This window comes from Malus sylvestris, chromosome 7 (assembly GCF_916048215.2).
Source record: "Malus sylvestris chromosome 7, drMalSylv7.2, whole genome shotgun sequence".
In the NCBI taxonomy this organism is placed as follows: Eukaryota; Viridiplantae; Streptophyta; class Magnoliopsida; order Rosales; family Rosaceae; genus Malus; species Malus sylvestris.
The window spans coordinates 30,252,535-30,272,933 of NC_062266.1; the positions used below are offsets into that span (position 1 = coordinate 30,252,535).

The following is a 20,399-nucleotide window of genomic DNA, read 5'->3' on the forward strand; positions in this document are numbered from 1 at the left end:
GTACATAAATGGAAGCTAATGAAAACATATGCATGTTTACTTAGGGAAGAAGATCATCTTCTGAGCTCAGGATGGGAATCATCAGGACCAGCTTATCTGAATCGTTTAAGTTTAATCCAACGGTTGCAATTATTATAACTTTTAAAGAACCCTTCTGTTTGGAGTCGTTGAATTAAATTTGAACGGCCCAAATAGGCTGATCAAGAGGATCCCCATCCTGAGCTCAGGAGAGGATCCTCTTCCTTTCCTTAGCCGCATTTTCCCTGTTTGATTTGATGGGCAATTGTATATGGAACACAAGGAAAAGGCATCATCATTTCTGTGCTCACAGAATGGAATCACGAACTCTCTTTTTCCCCCCTTTCTTCACCTTTTCTTTGCCCACAAGTCAGCAGTTTGATTCCTGCACTACCTCATTTCAAACCCATGTTTTCAAGCAATGGGGAGTTGAGGGCATCTTCTTAAGCATCATTTTATCACTGGACCATCATCCCCTCTTCTTTCGAACCTGATTGATATCAAACGTACCTATCTCCAAAGATTACTACCCATCCCCTCACTAGATATGTCTCATGTTGGGCCTGTTGTGGAGGACGTTAAAGCGTTAATGACTGGGATCACTGAAGCTTTTCCTACTCATATGCGTCGCCAAGCCTTTGTACTACCCTCTTCAGCGGTTCACTTTGTTCATGGTTTGAGGAACCACCAGACCTCATCACTGATCCTCTTCTTGAAGAGTGTATTGGCTTGTTTGGCTGATGTTTCAGCCTTTTGTTGCACTACTTTCATATATTGACTTGGTTCTTTTAAGGAATGAAATTCTCTACCCTTTCAATTGAAAAAAAAAAATATTAATTTACTGCCAAGTCAATATTTGGTATTGAAACTCGAGGAACGCTATTATGAAATACTGGTTACTTATCGGTGTTTATATGCGATAAATTATTAAATTTAACAATAGAATGTCCTTAAATAATATAACAAAGTTAAGTAGGTGGATCAGAGTTACTTTTGAAAACAATGTATATTATAGACTTGGGTTTCAATCCTTCGTGGCAATTTCTTTTGGGAATTTTAACGAAAAGCCTACAGTACTGTTCACTTTAACGAAAAACCACATTTTTACACTAAAAAGTCAAACCTAGTATTATTCAATTTACCCTTTATTTTGTCCTTATCATTAAAATTTAAAGTTTTCAAGTATTTTTTTTATTAGTTTTTCTATTTCTTTTAGGTGTGCACTAAAAGTGTGCAATACTATGTCCACTAGCCATATATGATCAGTACATCGAATAAAGGACATGAAACGTACCGATAAGGTACGTCTAAAGCTCGTCACGTATGACCAATTGGATCCTTGTTCGTATGGTAGTGGATTTAGTGAGTTGTGTTGTCATGGACGATTTGTATTCTTTTATTTAGGAAGAGGGAATTTGTTAGAATGCGTATTTTTAGAAGATTTTTTAGTCAAAATGGTCTCGGGTTCGTTCACCATCAATTATTTTGGATTGTATGTAAAAATAAAATTCATTAAATAAAATAAATGAAAATAATATTCTCTATTTTTGTCAAATCATTTTGGCCCATTACTTAATAAATTGAGGTTATTTTTGTCATTTTGATCCTTATTTAACTAATTTTTCACGGAATGACCAAAATGATTAATGGTGGACAAACTCAGGAACCACTTTTGTCGATTTCAAACATTAGAGACCAAAGTGATGAATTATGTCAATTTGACGCACCATTTTGGCTCAAAAGCCTTTTTAGAAATAAGTTCATAAATTACTTGTTTTAATTTTGAAATTTATATTAGGAATTTATGTTGTATTTTCTGGTCCGACCATATTAGGAATTGGCAGGAGGTGGCTTATCTTTTGCATGTAGTAGCATGACTACGAGGTGTTCCATTAAGTTTAGTTTCTATCTTCCTAGCTTTAGTGCCGCATGAACCAACCAATCAGAGACAACCTAGTTTTGCCGGCTCCTTACTACCATGGGACAATACTTGTGTATTCACTGGGATGTGCTCAATTTACTGACTATCCGGTAATGAATTAAATCTTGTCATTAGTATTACGCGATGTAGTGATATTTTTCTATACTCGTAGGCCGATTTGTATTCAAGTCTTGAAGATCATATGGATATGGTTGATAATGAATTAAATCTTGTCATTAGTCTTATGATATAGTGATATTTTTCTGCATTCGTAGGTGGAGGACTGGAAAGTATCAAGTTTGCCTTTGAACATCGAGTTTAATACCTAATTATCGTTGACTCTTGGCTTTAGCCAAAATCATCCTTATTAACAATCATTGTATATAAAAAAACAGAAGTTAATTCTTGGGCTCACGTGTCGGACTTGGTCCAAGGTCCAACTCGGCCCGTATAAGGCAGGTGGGGCTGAGACTTTGAAACTGAAGTCGGCTCGGCCCAAAATAGTCCAACTCAAGCCCGACCCGAACACGGATTTAGGCCCAGAAGCCCGGCCCATTTCCTAATCAACAATGTTATATTCGTATTAGTGATCATATTATTCGACCTCTATAAGCAAGATGATCAACAATGTGCTACCAATAAGTTTTCTTGATATTAATCATCAGATTTTAAGAGGTTTGAGGACAAATAGAGGATGGATTAGTCATTTTCAATGGTGAAGATCTAGTTCTCCTTCACGAGAGAGATTTACCTATATTAGGTACGTCACTGTGACAGTATTTCAAATTAATAACCCATTTTCATGTATGCTTTTCATGAATTGAGATCACCTCTAGATCTCACACTCCAGAGCCCATGAATCAGGCAATCCAGAGCGTTCAAAAGAGAGAGAGAGATTATGTGTTAGGTGAGCCTATTCGATGACTAATGAGAACTGTAAAACTTAAATTAAACGGTCTGGATTACTTGGTTCGGAGGCTCCAGAGTATGAGATCCGGAGAGGATCTCAATCCGTTTTCCATAAGCATGAGACATTGAACAGCCAGAACTCTATATATAATTGATTTTATTACATAAAACAGCACAAGAAACAGCAGGTTTTTCCACTTAACAAACTTCAAAAAGAGCCTTGCAATTTCAAATCCCCAGAACTACAGATTCAGTTAGTCGACTCACTTGGTCAACTCAGCCGAGAGAGTGTTGGCCAAGGAGGAGATGGTCGACGGAGACACCCCTCTCGTCCCTCCCAAATACCATTTCTTGATATTCTCCACCACATTTGCATTCTCCACTTTGATCTTCGACTCTTCCTTCCCTTCAGTGCTAAACACAATCTGCATCCACACAAAAGTACGAGGTACAAATTAAACAACAGCTAGAAACGATTTTTAACCACCGCAATTTATATCAAAAGTTTTAACGAAACATTTCCGATACCGTTCACTTTTAACAAAAAATGACATTTTTACCTTTTTCTGGTACCATTCACTTACACCTTTATTTGTCATTTTTCATTAAAACTAAAGTTTTTAAGGATTTTTCGTTAGTTTTCCTATATCGTATATTGTTTTGTCAAGTTTCCGATGTAACATGATTCTGTACCTCAGCAGTGTTAGAAGTTGCAGGAAAATGGAATGTGATGACGGAGTCCTTCTTGAAGTACTTTGATTGGAAGAACTCAACAACTTTCTCCAAGGCTTCCTCCTCCTCTTCCTCATATTTGTCATCAGCTGCCAATCTGTCCCTCACTGCACTCTCAAGCTGCACTCCATATTGTGACCCTTTGATCTCCTTGATCACCACAACCCTAATGAATTTCTCGACAGGAGCTACATGCAACACACAGTTCGATCAAGGGACGAATTGGGTTAACTTACAACTCAGACAGATATTTTAAATTACTCTAATTTAGAGCAGCACGACACACTACGCTGACCGACGACAGATATTTTAAACTACTCTAATTTAAAACTGTACGGCACACTACCCTGACCAACTAGCATGACACGCGTTTATCAAATTGGTATTAGCCAAATAAAATATGAAAGCTAAAGATTGAAACTTTACCAGAAACAAGAGCATCAAAGAAGTCATCATCTTCTGCAAGTTCATTTGCCTTTTTGGCCTTCCATTGTTGAAGATGTGACACAATTTCAGCATCCAGGTAAACCCCAATTGCTGTGAACTTAATTTGAAGAAAGTGAATCTCTATGTCGGTAATTCCTGTAAAAATCCCAATTTACCCATCAGTAATTTTTTTGATTTACTTAACTTAATAAACCCAGATATGTAATTAATTAGCATGTATAAGATGAAGGCTTTACCTTGACCCAGCAGAGATAAAGGCTTGGTGGTTGTGATCTTAGAAGGAAAAGGGACCTCATCCACCAATACAACTTCAGTGCCCACTGCAAAACACAAAGATTAAAATTTAGTCATGAAAAATCCACAAAAAAATATAAAAAATAAATGAAAAATAAATGGGATAATAAGCATTAGAGGGGGTATGATTAGCAATTTAGCAGAGAGGCAGGGAGCTCTTACTCTTACTGGCTTTGTGATTTGGGGGTATGATTAGCAGGAAGCTGGGGAGATGGAGGGAGGAGGTGGAAATGTTTGTCTGAAAAAACAATGAAATTGCATGTAACTGATGTTTGAAGGCTGTATATATCTTGGGGTGTGAGATTTTCAGCTGACAATTGCCTTCCAGTCTTGGCCAAGTGGTAGGTGGTACTCTTGTGGAGGTTGTTAAAGCTTGTGATCACATCTCACTTTCTCCAACTTAACTTTGCAATTGAGAAAATGATGGTGTTATTCACATCTCTATTTTTACTTCTTACATATATCTTTTAATTTTCGATCGTCGGATTGAATAAATTGGAAAAAAATAACAAAGATGTGTAGAAGGTGAAAAATGGTGTGTGGATAGCACTACCCTTGTAAAAATTCCAATGTCTAACCCAAATTTGATTAGAAATTTAGATAATTTGGGGTCTTTTGTATGGTAGTGGAATACGAACACATGTCATGACCAATTCACTCGCATTAAAACACATAAATTGCTTGTGGAGCATAAAATAATTCAAATAATTCTAGAGGCTACACATGAATTTTTGCTTAAGAAAGACAAGATTGCCCTCAGTAAGTGGGCGAGCTCCTCAGATACTCCCACGCGCAGCTCACACCCCTGAAGGTCACCAACAGTTGAATACGACTGCACACAACTCACCTGCCATTGGTAAAGAAAAGTCAAAACATTAAAGATAAGGATTAATTACCCAAATCCTATCTTTAATATATTCCCAATTGAAGATTGACTTCATTCAAATAAGTAATCTTTATTTAAATCAATTAGGGATAATTACTCCATTATCTCATTATATTATTTCCTATTTAATATCTTGATAATATTTCTTCATAAACCTTGACCAATATGATGCAGCCATGTGTAGGGTAAAACCCTAACACTATGGCCGGCTCTCTCCTCCTATATATACCCCATATTCTACCAAATTTCGGTAAGCTTTTGCTATACCTAAAAGCCCTAAACACTTTACTCTTCTCAGATAAACTAACTTATGCATTGGAGATCCATTGGCCTAACCCCCCCCCCCACCTCGTGGGCAGGTGAGGCTTAGGTCCTTGATTAAATGTGTTGATTGTTTTGCAAGTGCATTTTCATCAAAACTAGATATGACAGAAATTTGCATCGACATTGCTTATTTATGTTATACGTCATAGCAAATCTACCAGTTATACCTTATGATTATGTTTAGTTTTATATGATAAACTTTCCATGATTTGGATTACTTATGCCAATAAATGAGCATGCAATGAGCTAGTAAGGAGCTTGTAATTAGTTAAAAACATTCATCTTTGTACCCTATGTTCCGAGTTCGCATCCCTCTCTACTTTTATACTTATAAAAGAAGACATAAAATGAGTTCAAACTATTCAAAATGTGCTTCATAAGAAATGGATTGTGAGATTTATCCTCCCAATTTCCATACAGCATGCATGGATACATTAACACCAAGAGTGTGTCACTTGGTTTGCAAGGTACCAAGATAGCCACTTTTCATAGTCCATATTCTTTTCCAAAATTTGCTAACAAGTCCTCAATATTTACTACCTTTTCAATTAAGAATTTAGTTGGAGGGCCTCCAGCTACCCACGTGTGCAACAGTTCAAGTTTTGCGTCGACCGTTCCTTCTACGGTCTACCTACCCGTCCTTATGAATCAACATCATATACCGTCCACCTTCCTGTGAACAGAAGGGCAAATAGGATATAAAATATATTTGATTTCGTCTGGAAGTATTTTTAAAATAACCAAAAATCTTTTAGTGAAAATATTTTTGGAACCGATCATTAGTAAAAACGTAAGTGAATCCTAAAGCAGCACTTAAAGTGCTTCATGAAAGAAACACATAATTTCTCTAAAAATGTTTTCTATCTTTTTAAAATACTTTCAATCGTACCCTTTATTTTTTTCTATTTTATTTTTGGACATGGATTAGAATTTGATTTTTTTTACATGCACCTATGACCTACCAATTGCAACAATATTGTTGTGTGCGATTTTATGGTAGCCCACGCTTCAAGATAAATGTATCCGCATTTGGCCCATCCTTGGGCTAGTTTGGTATCCCATACCAACCCTTAGATAGGCCTCCACATTGTTACAGAAGCCCAATAGCATTGCCAAATGGCGGGCTGAATCGGCTGGTCCCTAACAATACCAATGAAGCAACTTATTTGGAGTGACAAATTCAGATACGATACCTTATAGAAATTGAAATTATCCAATTATAAAATGACTACCTGACTAAGGACTAGTTTGAGGTTACTTAAGTTTTTTTTAAAAGCAACTTCTTAAAAAATTTAGACTCTTAATTGTATTTGGTAAATGAAAAATAAAATTTTTTTTTTCAAATTCATGCGTCCAAAATAGCTGAAGCAGTTCTACACATGCTTCTAAAAAAAAAAGATTTTTTTTAAGAGGCAGATGAACAACACCAATTAATAAAACTTTCACATTGATAATTCTACCCTCATCTTTTTTTTGCTAAAAGCACTTTTACCAAACACTTACCGGCCTTTTTTACAGCTGTTTATTCTCAAAGCAAAACATGAACAGTTTTGAAAAAAACACAGTAACCCCAATCTAGTCCTAACTCTATTAAAACAATATTAATATTGTCTAACATGATTTCAAATGTACATGATCAAACGTTGTTTGCACCAATGATCATCGGTGATGTAAACAAAGTAGTGCCATACGATCATGACATATGACAAATAAGGTGTCATTTTTTTTCTTCTGAAAATCATCATCGATGGCAGACAAGAGAAATGGACAATATTATTGGATCATTTGCCTTGGCAATGGTATCTCTGGCCGAAGCATGAGATTTCCAACTTTATTCCTTGGCAAATTTTCGTACAATCCAAGATAAATGTTCCCTCATTGGGCCCATCCTTAGATAGGCCTCCACATTATAACAGAAGCCCAATAGCATTGCCAAATGGCGGGCTGATCCCTTAAAATTCCAATGAAGCAACTTATTTGGAGCGAAAATTTCAGATACGATACGGTATAAGAATTGAAATTTATCTAAATATAAAACGAGTATGTGACTAAGGGCTGGTTTGACGTTACTTAAATTTTTTTAAAGCAGGTTCTTAGAAAAGTTGAGGCCTTACTTTTGTTTTGGTAAATGAAAAAAAAATGTTTTTTTTTTCTTTTCAAATTCATGGGTCCAAAATAAGAGAAAACATAAACAGCTCTACACATGCTTCTAAAAAAACGTTTTTTTTAGAAGAGGCAATTGAACAATACCAATTAATAAAACTTTCATATTGGTAATCGTACCCCCATTTTTTTTGCTAAACCCACTTTTAGCATTATAATTTATCAACACTTGCATTTTTTTTTCACAGCATAATAAAAATAGTTTTGTAAAAAATACAACCCCAATCTAGTTCTAACTCTATTAAAACAATATTAATATCATTTAACATGATTTCAAATGTACATTATCAAACGTTGTTTGCACCAATGATCATCGGTGATGTAAACAAAGTAGTGCCATACGATCATGACATATATATGACAATTAAGGTGTCAAAATTTTTTTTTCTGAAAATCATCATCGATGGCAGACAAGTGAAATGGACAATATTATTGGATCATTTGCATTGGTATCTCTGGCATGAGATTTCCAACTTTATTCCTTGCCAAACTTACGTAAAATACAAGTAGAAGGCTCTTTAGTTTCTTTCTTTTATGCTTGACGACCTTCTCATATATATATTAACATGCACATCATATGCTTATTAAAAATTCAACCTTAACGGGACTTACTTGGAGCGTAGCGTTAAGCACTCTTAACTGCTTGAACTGCAAAGGTTTACGGAACTTAGTAGCCCTATATATTACATCATGTCCCTAACCATCTTCTTCAATTCAGTAAACATTAATAATGGAACTCTCTTTACTACAGTTTATCACAGTTTCAGCATTAACCCTAATAGCCATTTTTGCTGGATATTTCAAGTTTAAAACTTCATCTTCTTCCCTGGGCAAGAAGCTTCCACCAGGGTCATTTGGTCTTCCTCTCATTGGTGAGTCCATAAGCTTCATTAAGGCACAAAAGCAGGACAAAACTGGTGAGTGGATCCAAACCCGAATCCGCAAGTATGGACCCGTGTTCAAAACCTCACTCATGGGCTCCAAAACAGTGGTTTTTACTGGCCAAGCCGGAAACCGGTTTGTGTTCAGCGGAAGTGACAATGGTATTGCAGGCAACCAAGTCGCAACTGCAGCCAAGGTTTTGGGAAAGCACAGCATCTTTGAGCTTTCAGGGTCTAGGCACAAACTTGTCAGGAATGCACTGATGAGCTTCTTAAAACCAGAAAGCCTTCAGAGATTTGTGGGTGAAATCGATTCTCTAGTCCAAAAACAGTTGTTTCAGGTAACATATGTGTTAGCTACCTTGATACACTATTTTGTTTAAAATTAACATGAAGGAATATTCAAACTCGAAACCTCTTTCAAAATAGATGCAACCAAATGCTAGTTAACGTGATATGCATTGTTGCTTCTACTTGCAACGTCATGGGCTAACGCAGTTTGCTTAGTTTTCTTTTAAAAGAATTATTATTGTTAAGGAGAGGGTAACAAAACTATTATGCTATATTAGGAAATGAAGAGTTTCGAATGCATGACGCATGACGGAAATCCAACACCCTATTTATTAGATATTGGACAACATATATATGCAACGCAATTTACTTAATAACTTTTGACTTATCATTATACAGGAGCTCGATGGCAAGGATTTGGTACAAATGGTGGGTTTGATGAAGAAAATAACATTCAAGGTGACCTGCAGTTTGTTTTTTGGACTACCAGAAGGGCCAGAGAAAGATGCATTGCTTGAAGATTTTACCATTGCCACCAAGGGTTTGTGGGCAGTTCCATTGAACGTTCCGGGGACCATATTTTACAGAGCCATGCAGGCACGTGCCAGGATATCACAGGTCCTCACAAAACTCATGCAAAATCGACAAAAGGAAGAGAAAAACAAGCCCTCGCAAAAGAACGACATCATCTCAGTGTTCCTCCGTTTGAGAGATGAAGATGGTGAGCCTCTCCAAGAGGAGGAGATTCTTGACAATTTCATCACTCTGATAATTGGTAGTCATGACACCACCACAATTCTCCTCAGCCTTTTTATAAGACACCTTTCCACAGACCCCAAGACTCGTAGTGAGGTGCTTCAAGGTAATGAAACTTTGATATCTAATTAATTATTTCAAACATCGTGAAATCTTAACTATTTGAATTATTAAACTACAAATTAGTTGCAGTACAAAATTACATGTTAAACTGAGGATTATGATTGTGTCCTCTCACTTACGATTAACGAATATTTACCGTATGAATATAATAATTGGTACAGTTCATTCTTTTTATTATTATTTTCTAGATGTTATATCTGTCAAAAATCATTTAATTTGGAGATCGTTTGATCATCCATATGTGTTATACCAATCAACGGTTTTGGTAACAAGTAGCATTTTTATGATAAACCGTTCACTTGTTTTATGTATATGAATGACTAAAAGATCTCCAAATTAAATAATCTTTTGCATATATGATCTTTAAATGATGTTTCGATTATAATGTTCGGATGGTAAAATTTTGTAATGGAAAGTCAAGGGACAAGTAAATTCCCCCATGGGGAGGGACACTCACAAAAGCATTATCCTTAAACGGAATGCTTTTTTTTTTTTTTTTTTTAAATAAAAAGAAAACTAAATATTCTTAACTTCTTGAACTGTGGAGCTACGAATAAGTTGCTACATAACATTACAAATAATGAAGAATGCTCTTAACTTATTAAACTATTAACATTACAAATATGTTGCTATAAATCAATTGCGGTATAATATTACATATATTATGAGGTTGAATACCTTAACTACTTGAAAAAACTGGGTTACGGTATAAATATTTGGCATGATGAGATATGTTTAGTAATTTGATGTGCACGTTATATACCATGACAGAGCAGGAAGAAGTAGTGAAGTCTGTGGATGCAAGGGATGATGGAAAGCTTAGATGGAGTGAAATCCAAATGATGAAGCACACATGGAGAGTGGCCCAAGAGCTCATGAGATTGACCCCTCCAGCTTTTGGCAATTTCAAATGTGCTTCAAGAGACACATCCTTTGATGGCTTTGATATCCCCAAGGGATATAAGGTACTATACAAGAGCTAAGAACTTTGTTGATATCACATGTGATATATTGTCTCGTATTAGTTTTGAACTCAGAACTTCGTCGAACAAAAGTTTATCGCACGTTATGATCACAGGTTTTTTGGGTGGCATCTGCAACACACATGGACGACAAGATATTTGAAGATCCAAACAAGTTTGATCCATCACGATTCGAGAGTTCATCAAAATCATCATATCCACCGTACACGTACATTCCATTTGGAGCAGGTCCACGGATATGCCCCGGGATAGAATTTGCAAGAATTGAAGTGTTGCTCATCATTCATCACCTAACTAAGAATTATTCTTAGACATCAATAATCAAGGACGTGTAAGTTCTATTTGAGAGCAAACACTTTGTGATTTGTACAAAGTCTTTTGGGACGATAAGGAGATTAACTTTATCTTATGTGGCAGACTTATAAGGAGTTGTATTACTTAGGTATACAAGTCAGATACATTCTTAGATAAACTAGAACTCTTCTAGCTGATTTATGCACAAGTAATCTTCGGTGATAAAGTTCATCTTTGATAGGGTTTACTTAATGGGAGGACTCCTAATCAAATACCATCACCTATAGTATATAACTGAGGTCCCTGTGCTCTCACTAAATACCTGCAAGTATACAGAAATCCTCAAGCCCCATTGAGTGAGCCTTGCTTCCGGACAGTGCAGAGACACAGAAGAGCCTCAGTTCTTTACTCTATTTCTGAGACGATGTCTTCCTCAGGTTAGTGGTTAGATTGGTATATGAGTCAGTCGTTATATATGTATATAACTTAAAAGAATTAACTTACAGGACGAACCCATAAGACGTGAACCACTGCCCTACCCAGCCATGGGACTTCCAGTTAAGCTTCATAAAAAATAACCATATCGAGTTATGAGCCAAGAGACGCAACCGTAAGAGTCAAGTGATTAAGATAATTCACTCTTAACTTATCACATATCATTTTTATCTTGTCATACACTCCTATCTATTTATGAACATCTGAATGAGCTAGAAGTAAACTACAAACATAATTAAATAAAAATGTGCTGAAAGGATAAAAAGAATGTATTTATCATTTCCCTTTTTATATATTAGAGGCACCATGCATGTGTTAATGCCATAATTTAGAGCTTTGATTTATTCAAAGTCTTCGTCAATGGTCCATCATATGGGTCTTATTTGAGGGGATTGACCAAATTCCTTGAAGCACCCACCCACTGGCCCACATGCAGCCTTCTTTCAAGAGTCAACTTTCAACTACTACATCAATATTAGAGTACTGTTTTTAATTTTGTCATGCTGTTCTTGTGTTGTAATCATTTGACGTATGGGAACTTTATATGTCATGTCCAAAGTCAAGATATTAAAGAGGTAGATACACAACGTGATGTAATAATTAGCATATACGTTGTTACTCTCATAATCTAAGAACTTTCAACCTACGTTATATATCGTTACAATTAAATTAGAATTCAGCGAGAGTCTAAACTAAGAGATTGAATATTTTGTATCAAACATGTTGAACCATAAGCTACTTTTCAGATGAATTTTTTGGTATGCTTGTTAAATTGTCAGTGTTACATCATTCGATGATAGAAAACGTATATGAAGAAAGAGTTTGGTTCCACCTTAAAATCAATTAGTAATATAAGGAGTAGTCAAACCTCTTATAAACTCATGCAAGTCCCACCTTCCATCAATGCATGATTCATATCAACAGTATAAACTCATCATTTATATATATATATATATATCACAACATATATGAGCTCGTTTAGATGTGTTTTTCAAATGAGTGAAACCAGTTTTAGCAAAAATATTTTTGGATTTTTAAAACACATTAAGTGTTATTTCAATAAGCACTTTAAATGTTTTCTTTTCCTTTTGTATTCACTTGAATTTTTATTACAGTATAGTTCAAAAAAACATTTTTACCATATGAACTTCAATCATTTTAAAAACGCCTTAAAATGAGTTCTATATTAATAACAACACGCGACAAATACTACGTGGCATTACGAAGCCCAACATATATTATGACGGTGACACACAATGATCCCAATTTCATGGGACACAACCTTAAATCAGCCATAGAAATAAATTATGTTGGGGTCGTACAGTTTGAGGCCAATGATAAAAAACACAGGTGCCGTAATTCCAGGTGGATTTACTCTGTCTACGTGGATATATAAATCCCAACCGCTATGCCAACGTGTCAATTATCTCTGGATTCATTGGCCGAGCTTTCCACGGAGCGGATGTCCGGACCGTGCCAGCGTCCGAACTCCATGCACTTTCAACGCGCCACGTCCTCCCAGTCGCCAGATGGGACCCGTCCAACCACCCTTTTCATTACAAAAAGGTCCAACACCCTTGATCTGACAAGAAGTCATCACAACCAACGGCCCGGATCAAAAGACTGCGTTCCACGCCAAGAATTCAAACCCCGCGTCCACGTGCACCGCGCGGGGACGGAGCATCCGAGCACGCGCCCGCTCGTGCCGAACGAAATAACGATTCGGAAATTCCGAATCGTCCCCCTTTTAACCGACTCTTTTGAGTCCAATCCGGACTCGGAAACGTGAAAATTATTTTCAAAGCATCAGTTTTGTATTTGGATTCCAACTCTGCCGCTCTACGCCTCGTATATAAGAGAAACAGCTCCAGCTTCCACCACAGCAACAACCTGACTGGGATTCAAAGACGTCGGCGGCAAGATAACGTTTTCAGAAAACACTGGTTTTTGATCGGACGACGCAGTTTCTTCTGTGATTGCGATGGCATCGGTTGGAATCCAATTCGGAGGTAATAACAGCGCCGTTCTTGATCACCGCCGTCAGAGCAGTCTTTGCGTTTGCAGTCCTTATTCCAATCGGAGCGTGTCGATGATCCGTGGATCCGGGGGGAAAAGAGGAAATTCGGTAGTCGCGATGGCGCGGGCGGGATTGGAGGCGGTGGGGCGGGAGCGGAGGCGCGGCGGTGGAAACGGGAGCGAGGCTGCGGCGGTGGCGTATGAGAAGTTGGATGAGTGGATGAGGGAGTCGGTGGTGGAGATCGTCCAGAATCTCCGGGAGGCGCCGCTGTTGGTCAATGTGTACGGGAGGAGTAGTACGGACGGTAGGCCGAGGCTGGAGACGGAGAAGCGGGTGGAGGAGGAGAATTGGGACGGGCTCAGACGTAAATGGGAGGCGGGAGCGGCGCCGTTTCCCGACGGCGTTATCTTCGTTGAAGAACTGAACGACAACGATAACGGTGGCGGTGAGGGTAACGGTAAAGATGACGGAGGAGATGCGATCACGAAAGCGTGGGGGTTAGTGGTGCAGGGGAAGGGGAAGGTGAGTGGGCCCGCCTGTTACTTGTTGAAGACGAGTAAAGTCAATAACGGGTCGGGCTTCGGGCTCGGTATGGGCTTGGGCTGCACCCATTTCTGTTTGGTTCCGGTCAGCAGTTTCAGGGAGAAGGCCCAATCGCAGCTGAAGAATTGTTGGTTGTTGCAGGCCTAGGCCCAATAATGCTAATTCACATCCCCTTCCAACTCATTTGTAAATTTATACCAAATTGATTGATCTCCTCCTACAAGAAAGCAAGAAAAAAGGGAGAATAATTTATTTAAGTTGAATCATTTAGTTCATGATTTATAATTGTACAACTCATCAAGAAGAAGGAAGCAATTTACTAGAATCTCGTTTTATTTGTTTGTTTGTTTATAAGTTTAATTATATTTGAATTTACGGGGGTCTATTCAATTAAGATTTAGGTTTTTCGTAAACTTTTTTTGAAGTATTTTTTCATATGGCGTACTTTGATCTTTTTTTTTTTTAAGTTTTGTTCTACACCTAATATGTTAAATTAAACCATTCAAATTTGACAGCAACTACATTTGTTGCCAATCCAAGTGATGCCATGTAAAAATTGGCATATCAGTTGGAAAATATTAATATATTGTTATTGAAGATGTGGACATTTTGACATCTACGTTGGAGATACTCTAAGCATTCTTTGTGCTACAAGATTGGAATTATCTTACATTTTTGCAAGTAGTTTAAGGTCGACTAGACATGACCAATAGGATCCTCTCTGGATCATTTTGTTGAGAATGTCAGGTATTGTTTTTATTTAATTTTAAATAAAAATATTTAAAATAATTTTTGACAGTACGATGTACGACGAACATATATAATTCATAAATATCCGGGATCCTCACGAAGAGAATCAGGATTCTAGACATGACTTGTGTTGTTTGTGACTTTACTTGCTGCAATTGGTGATGGGTTGTACAAATATGTGATAACCATGAAATGCTTTTGAGATATTGTGGATCATATTGCTAGCCCTTTCCCTTATCCGAACATTAATTTATTATTATTTTTTACCAAAAAAAATTATGATATTATCTTTTCGTCCTGTGTTTAAACAGATCTCTTGATTTTTCCATAATCAACAATGTAATTTTTGCCATCATTTGTTGAACTTGGGTGGTCAATTTGAATTTTTCGCAATCAATCAATTTTAGTATTTTGTACTTTATCAATTTGGATTTTGTATTTATTGGTAATTCGGATAGAGAAGTTTTATCATGAAATGATGAATTATTGATCATTTTTGTCTTTTATAAGGAATGATGAATTATTCTAAACTACTATAATTTGTTGGGCGAATATTCAAATTTGAGTTCAATTTGACAAACAAAGTGTTCTTACCAATTGACCTAACTCACAAATACATTTGTTTTGAGGATTATTTAATACACTATAATTAAGGATGCTAAATACACAATTTGAGGTAAAATTATAAAGTTGTGATGCAAAAAGTCCTAATTATTACAATCTACATAACCCCAACACTGAGAGAGAGGAGAAAATACTATTCCAATGGCGCAACCTTTGGCATTGAGAAATGCTTTAAAATTTGCTGTAGAAGTGTTTTTCTCAATATTTGTGTGGAGGGAGATTCCTAAGCTTGTCATTGATGCTGACTAGAACAAATGTTGCATTCCCTTGAGATTAAGATCAATTATTGAAGATATTCGATGGATGGCTTCCTCATTCTACTGTGTTAAGTATAATCATATCTACCAGGTGACTAATTTCGTTACGGATTTCATTGCTAATGTCAACCTATCAACTCCTAACATGCATGATGCAGCTTTGGGATAGGTCTATCCTTCCCGTTGCTTCTCGTACTTCGTTATTTGATTGTAATGAAACTGGTTGTAGTAGATGTTTGTCTCTTTGAATGAAGTTTTATTCATTAAAGAAAAACCAAACATTACCCCAACACAAGATTACATGATTAATTATTGTGACCAGCTATCCATGCAACCAAACAATCCCCAATCCGAAACGCGTGGGAAAAGCATGATGATTCCCCCTCTTGGGCCCAAACCAAACAGAGATCTCTCCGCTCCCAAAACCTTTGTTTGAATTTGAAAACGCCCTCACGTTGTTTGTGGAAAAGATTATCTCGGATCTCTTTCTCTTAATTTACTAAATTAGGGAATCTGTACCATTGAAATTTGATCTAATAACTACAAACACGAGCACATTTTAAAAGTTATAATAACTTTAATCGTTGGATCAAATTTTAACGTACGAATTCTCCTGATTTACTGGATTAGGAAGAAAGGATCCGAAGAGATCCCTTTCCGTTGTTTTTCGTTGTTTAATCTTTAAAAGCTTCGTCCCTAATCACAAATTAAAACAAACAACATTTGTATCTTCGCAGTCAGCAGCGAAAGAGGGCGCGCTCTTCTCTGCAAAAATTCAAATTTGATAATTATCGAAATCGAATTAATAATAAAAATACCCACCAGAGATCTGTCCTCCTACGCGCCCCCAATCAAACCCTAACCCCACCAACCCCTCTTCCCTGCCAATCCAAATCTCCAACCTCACCCTTCCCATTTCTTGATTTCTCATCAGAAGAACGAAGACTGGTCATTTTGGGACAAACCCTTTTTGTTTAGGGTTGGAAAGTTTTCAAATTTCGCGCCCATGAGATAAATTTTCCAGTTCTAAGGGTCGGTCTGAAAGTTTCGTTTTTTAATTGCGTTCGAAGGTTATGGAGAATCCATGCGATTCGGAGAGAGTTTCGGACGGGTCGGCCCCAATTCCCAGATTCGATTCAAAGGTTTTTTTTTTTTTTTAAATCCTGCTCAGTTTAAATTTTTAGAATTTATGTTCTCCGTTTGATTCATTTTATCGGGTTTTTAATATCTGGGTCGTTTTAGATTGCTGGGGAGAAGCGATTCAGTACTGAGATGGGACAAGAACGTGAGCTGGGTCCTCGCAAACGGGCGAAAATGCGAGATCTTATGACGGTGTCCCGGTCCGAAGGTAAGTTATTTTAAATTTTTTAAATTTCTTGTTGCTGTATCGATTTTCTTGGTGTTGAATGTTGTCTCCCCTTCATGTATGTTTTTTTCGCAATATTTGGCGCTTAAAATGTTATTTCGTAAATCTATTAAGTTTTTATGTTTCGTGTGCTTTGATGGTGCTGTACAAATTGTTCAATTACAAGTAGTTGTGCAAATTGCACTGAGTTTACAGATCATAGTTAATGCATTTGAAATCCAAGGATAGGTATTATTTATCTGAGATGTCCAAGAATCTAAGTCGTAAGTAGCTTCGTTGGATTTGCATTTGGATTGTATTTGAAAGTCTTTTGTGAATTTGTTACTTCACGAGGTTGTTTTGATTTGTGATTTGGAGTGGTTTGGGGGTTCAGTGCTTAACTCTTACCCTTTATGCCACAGGAATTCAGACCGATAATTCAACATTGTTGGAAATCAAGGAATCAATTGATCAATTTCGATCTGGTGATGAAAGAATGTCCCAAGTTACTGAGGTTCCTATAACTTTGGGTGTCGATGCTTCCCAAGCAGGAAAGTCTTGGAGTAAAACATTGTCAGTACCAGTCAATCCTGCATCTACACTTGATCTCAATACTGATGCGTGCATTGCCAAAAGTACGGTTCTGGACAACAGTCAGCAATGCACCGAGAGTTTTGTTGACAAGTTCACCTTGCTTAGGGATCGGAGTAAATGTGAAAAGGCGAAAGGTATTGGATTGGATCTCAACGCAGAAGATGTTACGATTTCAGAAAAGCAAGATCCATTTTATCCTTATAAAAGCACCAATTCCTTGAAGGCAAGAGCTGCCTCTGAATGTGGGAGTTGCAGTGGCCCATTGGAAGAGAAAGATCCAATGAAAGTGTGGAAGGAGATGAAACAAAATGGTTTCCTATCATCCACTCATGGAGGCATACCGGTGCCAAAACCGCGTCCCAAGAAGACTACAAAAGATGAGGTCAAGAAGAAGATGGAACGCGCAAAGAGGGAACAAGTGGACAGGTTTGCGAAAATTGCTGCTCCAAGTGGACTGCTCAATGACCTGAACCCTGGGATTATCAACCATGTCAGGAACAGAAAACAGGTTCGTTCAATAATAGAGTCGCTTGTAAAATTAGAAAGACTGGAGAATGACCGCCTGGGAAACAAGCAAACAAACAATCCAAAAAGTGGAACTAGTGAAATTTGCAACAGGAAGGACATTGAAAATATGAATGATTCCGGGATACATTTCTCTCATGAATATCAGCTTCCAGATACTGCCTATGATGGCAGGCAGCATACAAGAGGGGATGTTGAACGAACCACAATAGAGAGGCTTAGTGATAAAAGTCTTGCGTCACACTCCATTCCTGAAAGAGAGGAAGATTCTCTAGCATTGAAGTTGGCATCATCAATGCAGGCACCCGAGGATGACAGCCCTTTGTCTAATGAGGAAACATCATCCTATCTCTCTATTAAAGGTCAGTTTTTAACTCTTGATCTTGAATGTTCAGTACTTTAAGTGGTCTAAGTCGTTGTTAATCAATACTTAAGTGTTGTGATAGTTGATATTATTTATTTCCGTCTTTCTTTTGCAGCTGCTACCATTGCTTCTCAGTGGTTGGGACTTATTCTTCTAGACGTCAAAGGACGTCTTGCAGGTAATGCTCTTTCTGTAATATCAATGGTAGATCTTGTTGACGGAGCCTGTTTTTATATGTAATTTATTTTGTAAACTGCAGCATTGCGACGCAGTAGGAAGAGAGTACGAGATGTTATAACTACAGATTTGCCATCATTGCTGGCAAAAGAATTTTCATCCGATCAGGAGAATGATCCTCAGATCGCGAAAAATTCTGCCCGTGGATTTTCCAGATGTGCTATTGCAGACATGCATCGAGCAAGATGGATTCCACTATTTGAGCAAATGGATAAAGCACTTTCTGAAGAAGAGGAACAGCTTGTGAGTGTTAAAAAGAAACCTTGAATTCATTTCATTGTTTGTTTATCTCTCGCTTTTTCTTATAGAACATACTGGTTTTAAATTTCAGGAAGGTTGGTCGAACCAAGTAAAAGAAATGCAGCTTCACTGTGACCAGGGCCTGCAACTTGTCCAATGGAACGCTGCTTCCGGCATTCAACATTTCGGAACATCTGAAAATAATTCCAGGTAAACGTTTGCTTTCACAAATCTAAGTCGAGTTCTTCGAAAAATTGCTTAGAAGTTAGATTGCAACTCATGATTCTAAACTAAAGCAAATTTGGTGTTTCTCATCATGTATCTTTTTGTTTGTCTTGCAGACCACTGATATTGGATAACTCAGAGAGGGCATTAGCTGTTAGGGCTGCTGCAGCTTCCATTTACTCGACTTGCAACTTCCTGTTGTCGACAAATGTACCTTGTTTCTGACCTTTGCTGTACTGCAGTTTTTCCTCCCTTCAATCTTTGTCTAATTAAGTTGATTAGGTTCGCGAGGCTATGTTCATCGAGTGTTTGGGTCTGTAACATTAGAATGGAGGTCGTATGTCATCTGCCGGCTGTTATCTAGAGTTGCAGAATACTGACAAGTCTTGAGATTTTTCGTTACGTTTTTCAGATTACAACTAGTTGTCTAATATCAGGTTATTTTGAATTCACTCCTTGTTGGCTGAATTCTGAATTAATTTGTAACATCTTAACAGTTTGTTGCCAATGATATGAATTGTACTCGTTGCCTTTGCAGACGTTGATTAGCCCAGTTGGCCAAAACAGTATGCTCGCCCGTTGCACCAAAGCTTGAATTCCCGTCCCAGCATTTGAGTACTTCCAAATTTCATTTACAACTAAGATGTGACAATACGATCAATTATAGAATTTCTCTTGTTTAGATGCCCTTGTGCTTTAATTTCATGTCTCAAGCAATTTATTTCGCCAAGTTGGTCAGAAAAATTGTTAACTTGGTTGTTATGGAACTAAAGCCAAAAATAAGAAGCCGATTTTCGAGCAAAGGATAGCCTAGTCAACGATTTTACTAACCAATTTGACAGAATGAGGTAACATTGGAAGCAAGGTATAAAATATCGATGATATCAGAAATATCGGTAGTCCAAAAACACGGAAATTTCGATGGAAATATCGGGATATAATCGATATCCATAAAAATTGAATAAAAACCACGGAAATTGTAAGAAAAACTTGGAAATTTTTATTGAAACTTTGCAGGATGTTTATTTAGTAAATTATCTATTAGTTTATCACAACAAAATTGGAAGGAAATGCATTGCATTATGGATTTAACTGATTTAAGTTGATTATATAGCGAGCTGGCAAACATTGTGAGAGTAGAAAATGTAGTAATTAATGAAA

At 37.1% G+C, this 20,399-nt stretch overlaps 4 protein-coding genes across 6 annotated transcripts; 3 read left to right on the forward strand and 1 right to left on the reverse strand.

Moving 5' to 3' along the window:
• Nucleotides 1-2,973: 2,973 nt before the first annotated feature.
• Nucleotides 2,974-4,698, reverse strand: LOC126630392 (chalcone isomerase-like protein 2). 2 transcript variants are annotated; one of them, XM_050300507.1, is made up of 5 exons: nt 4,484-4,698; nt 4,264-4,347; nt 4,007-4,162; nt 3,542-3,768; nt 2,974-3,273 (listed from the first exon to the last, which is right to left on the reverse strand). In XM_050300507.1, coding segments are annotated over exons 1-5 (630 nt in total). In that variant the 5' UTR covers nt 4,485-4,698; the 3' UTR covers nt 2,974-3,111. The 2 variants fall into 2 exon arrangements, with proteins under 2 accessions (XP_050156464.1, XP_050156463.1); XM_050300506.1 differs by having other exon boundaries at nt 4,490-4,640.
• Nucleotides 4,699-8,424: 3,726 nt separating this feature from the next.
• Nucleotides 8,425-11,039, forward strand: LOC126630273 (taxadiene 5-alpha hydroxylase-like). Its single transcript, XM_050300366.1, has 4 exons — nt 8,425-8,916; nt 9,266-9,728; nt 10,517-10,710; nt 10,824-11,039. The coding sequence occupies exons 1-4, from the start codon at nt 8,425-8,427 to the stop codon at nt 11,037-11,039; spliced, it is 1,365 nt and encodes a 454-aa protein (XP_050156323.1).
• Nucleotides 11,040-13,290: 2,251 nt separating this feature from the next.
• Nucleotides 13,291-14,402, forward strand: LOC126630471 (uncharacterized). The gene has a single exon (XM_050300592.1). The coding sequence runs from the start codon at nt 13,499-13,501 to the stop codon at nt 14,222-14,224; it is 726 nt and encodes a 241-aa protein (XP_050156549.1). The 5' UTR covers nt 13,291-13,498; the 3' UTR covers nt 14,225-14,402.
• Nucleotides 14,403-16,419: 2,017 nt separating this feature from the next.
• On the forward strand, nt 16,420-19,918 carry LOC126630432 (uncharacterized). Of its 2 annotated transcripts, XR_007625997.1 has the most exons (8): nt 16,420-16,850; nt 16,951-17,056; nt 17,476-18,534; nt 18,652-18,714; nt 18,796-19,016; nt 19,105-19,223; nt 19,355-19,675; nt 19,777-19,918. XR_007625997.1 is itself a non-coding variant. In XM_050300566.1 (7 exons), exons 1-7 carry the CDS (start codon nt 16,782-16,784, stop codon nt 19,461-19,463), a joined length of 1,746 nt encoding a protein of 581 aa, XP_050156523.1. In that variant the 5' UTR covers nt 16,420-16,781; the 3' UTR covers nt 19,464-19,918. The 2 variants fall into 2 exon arrangements, 1 of the variants encoding a protein (XP_050156523.1); XM_050300566.1 differs by having other exon boundaries at nt 19,355-19,918.
• The last annotated feature ends 481 nt before the right edge of the window (nt 19,919-20,399 follow it).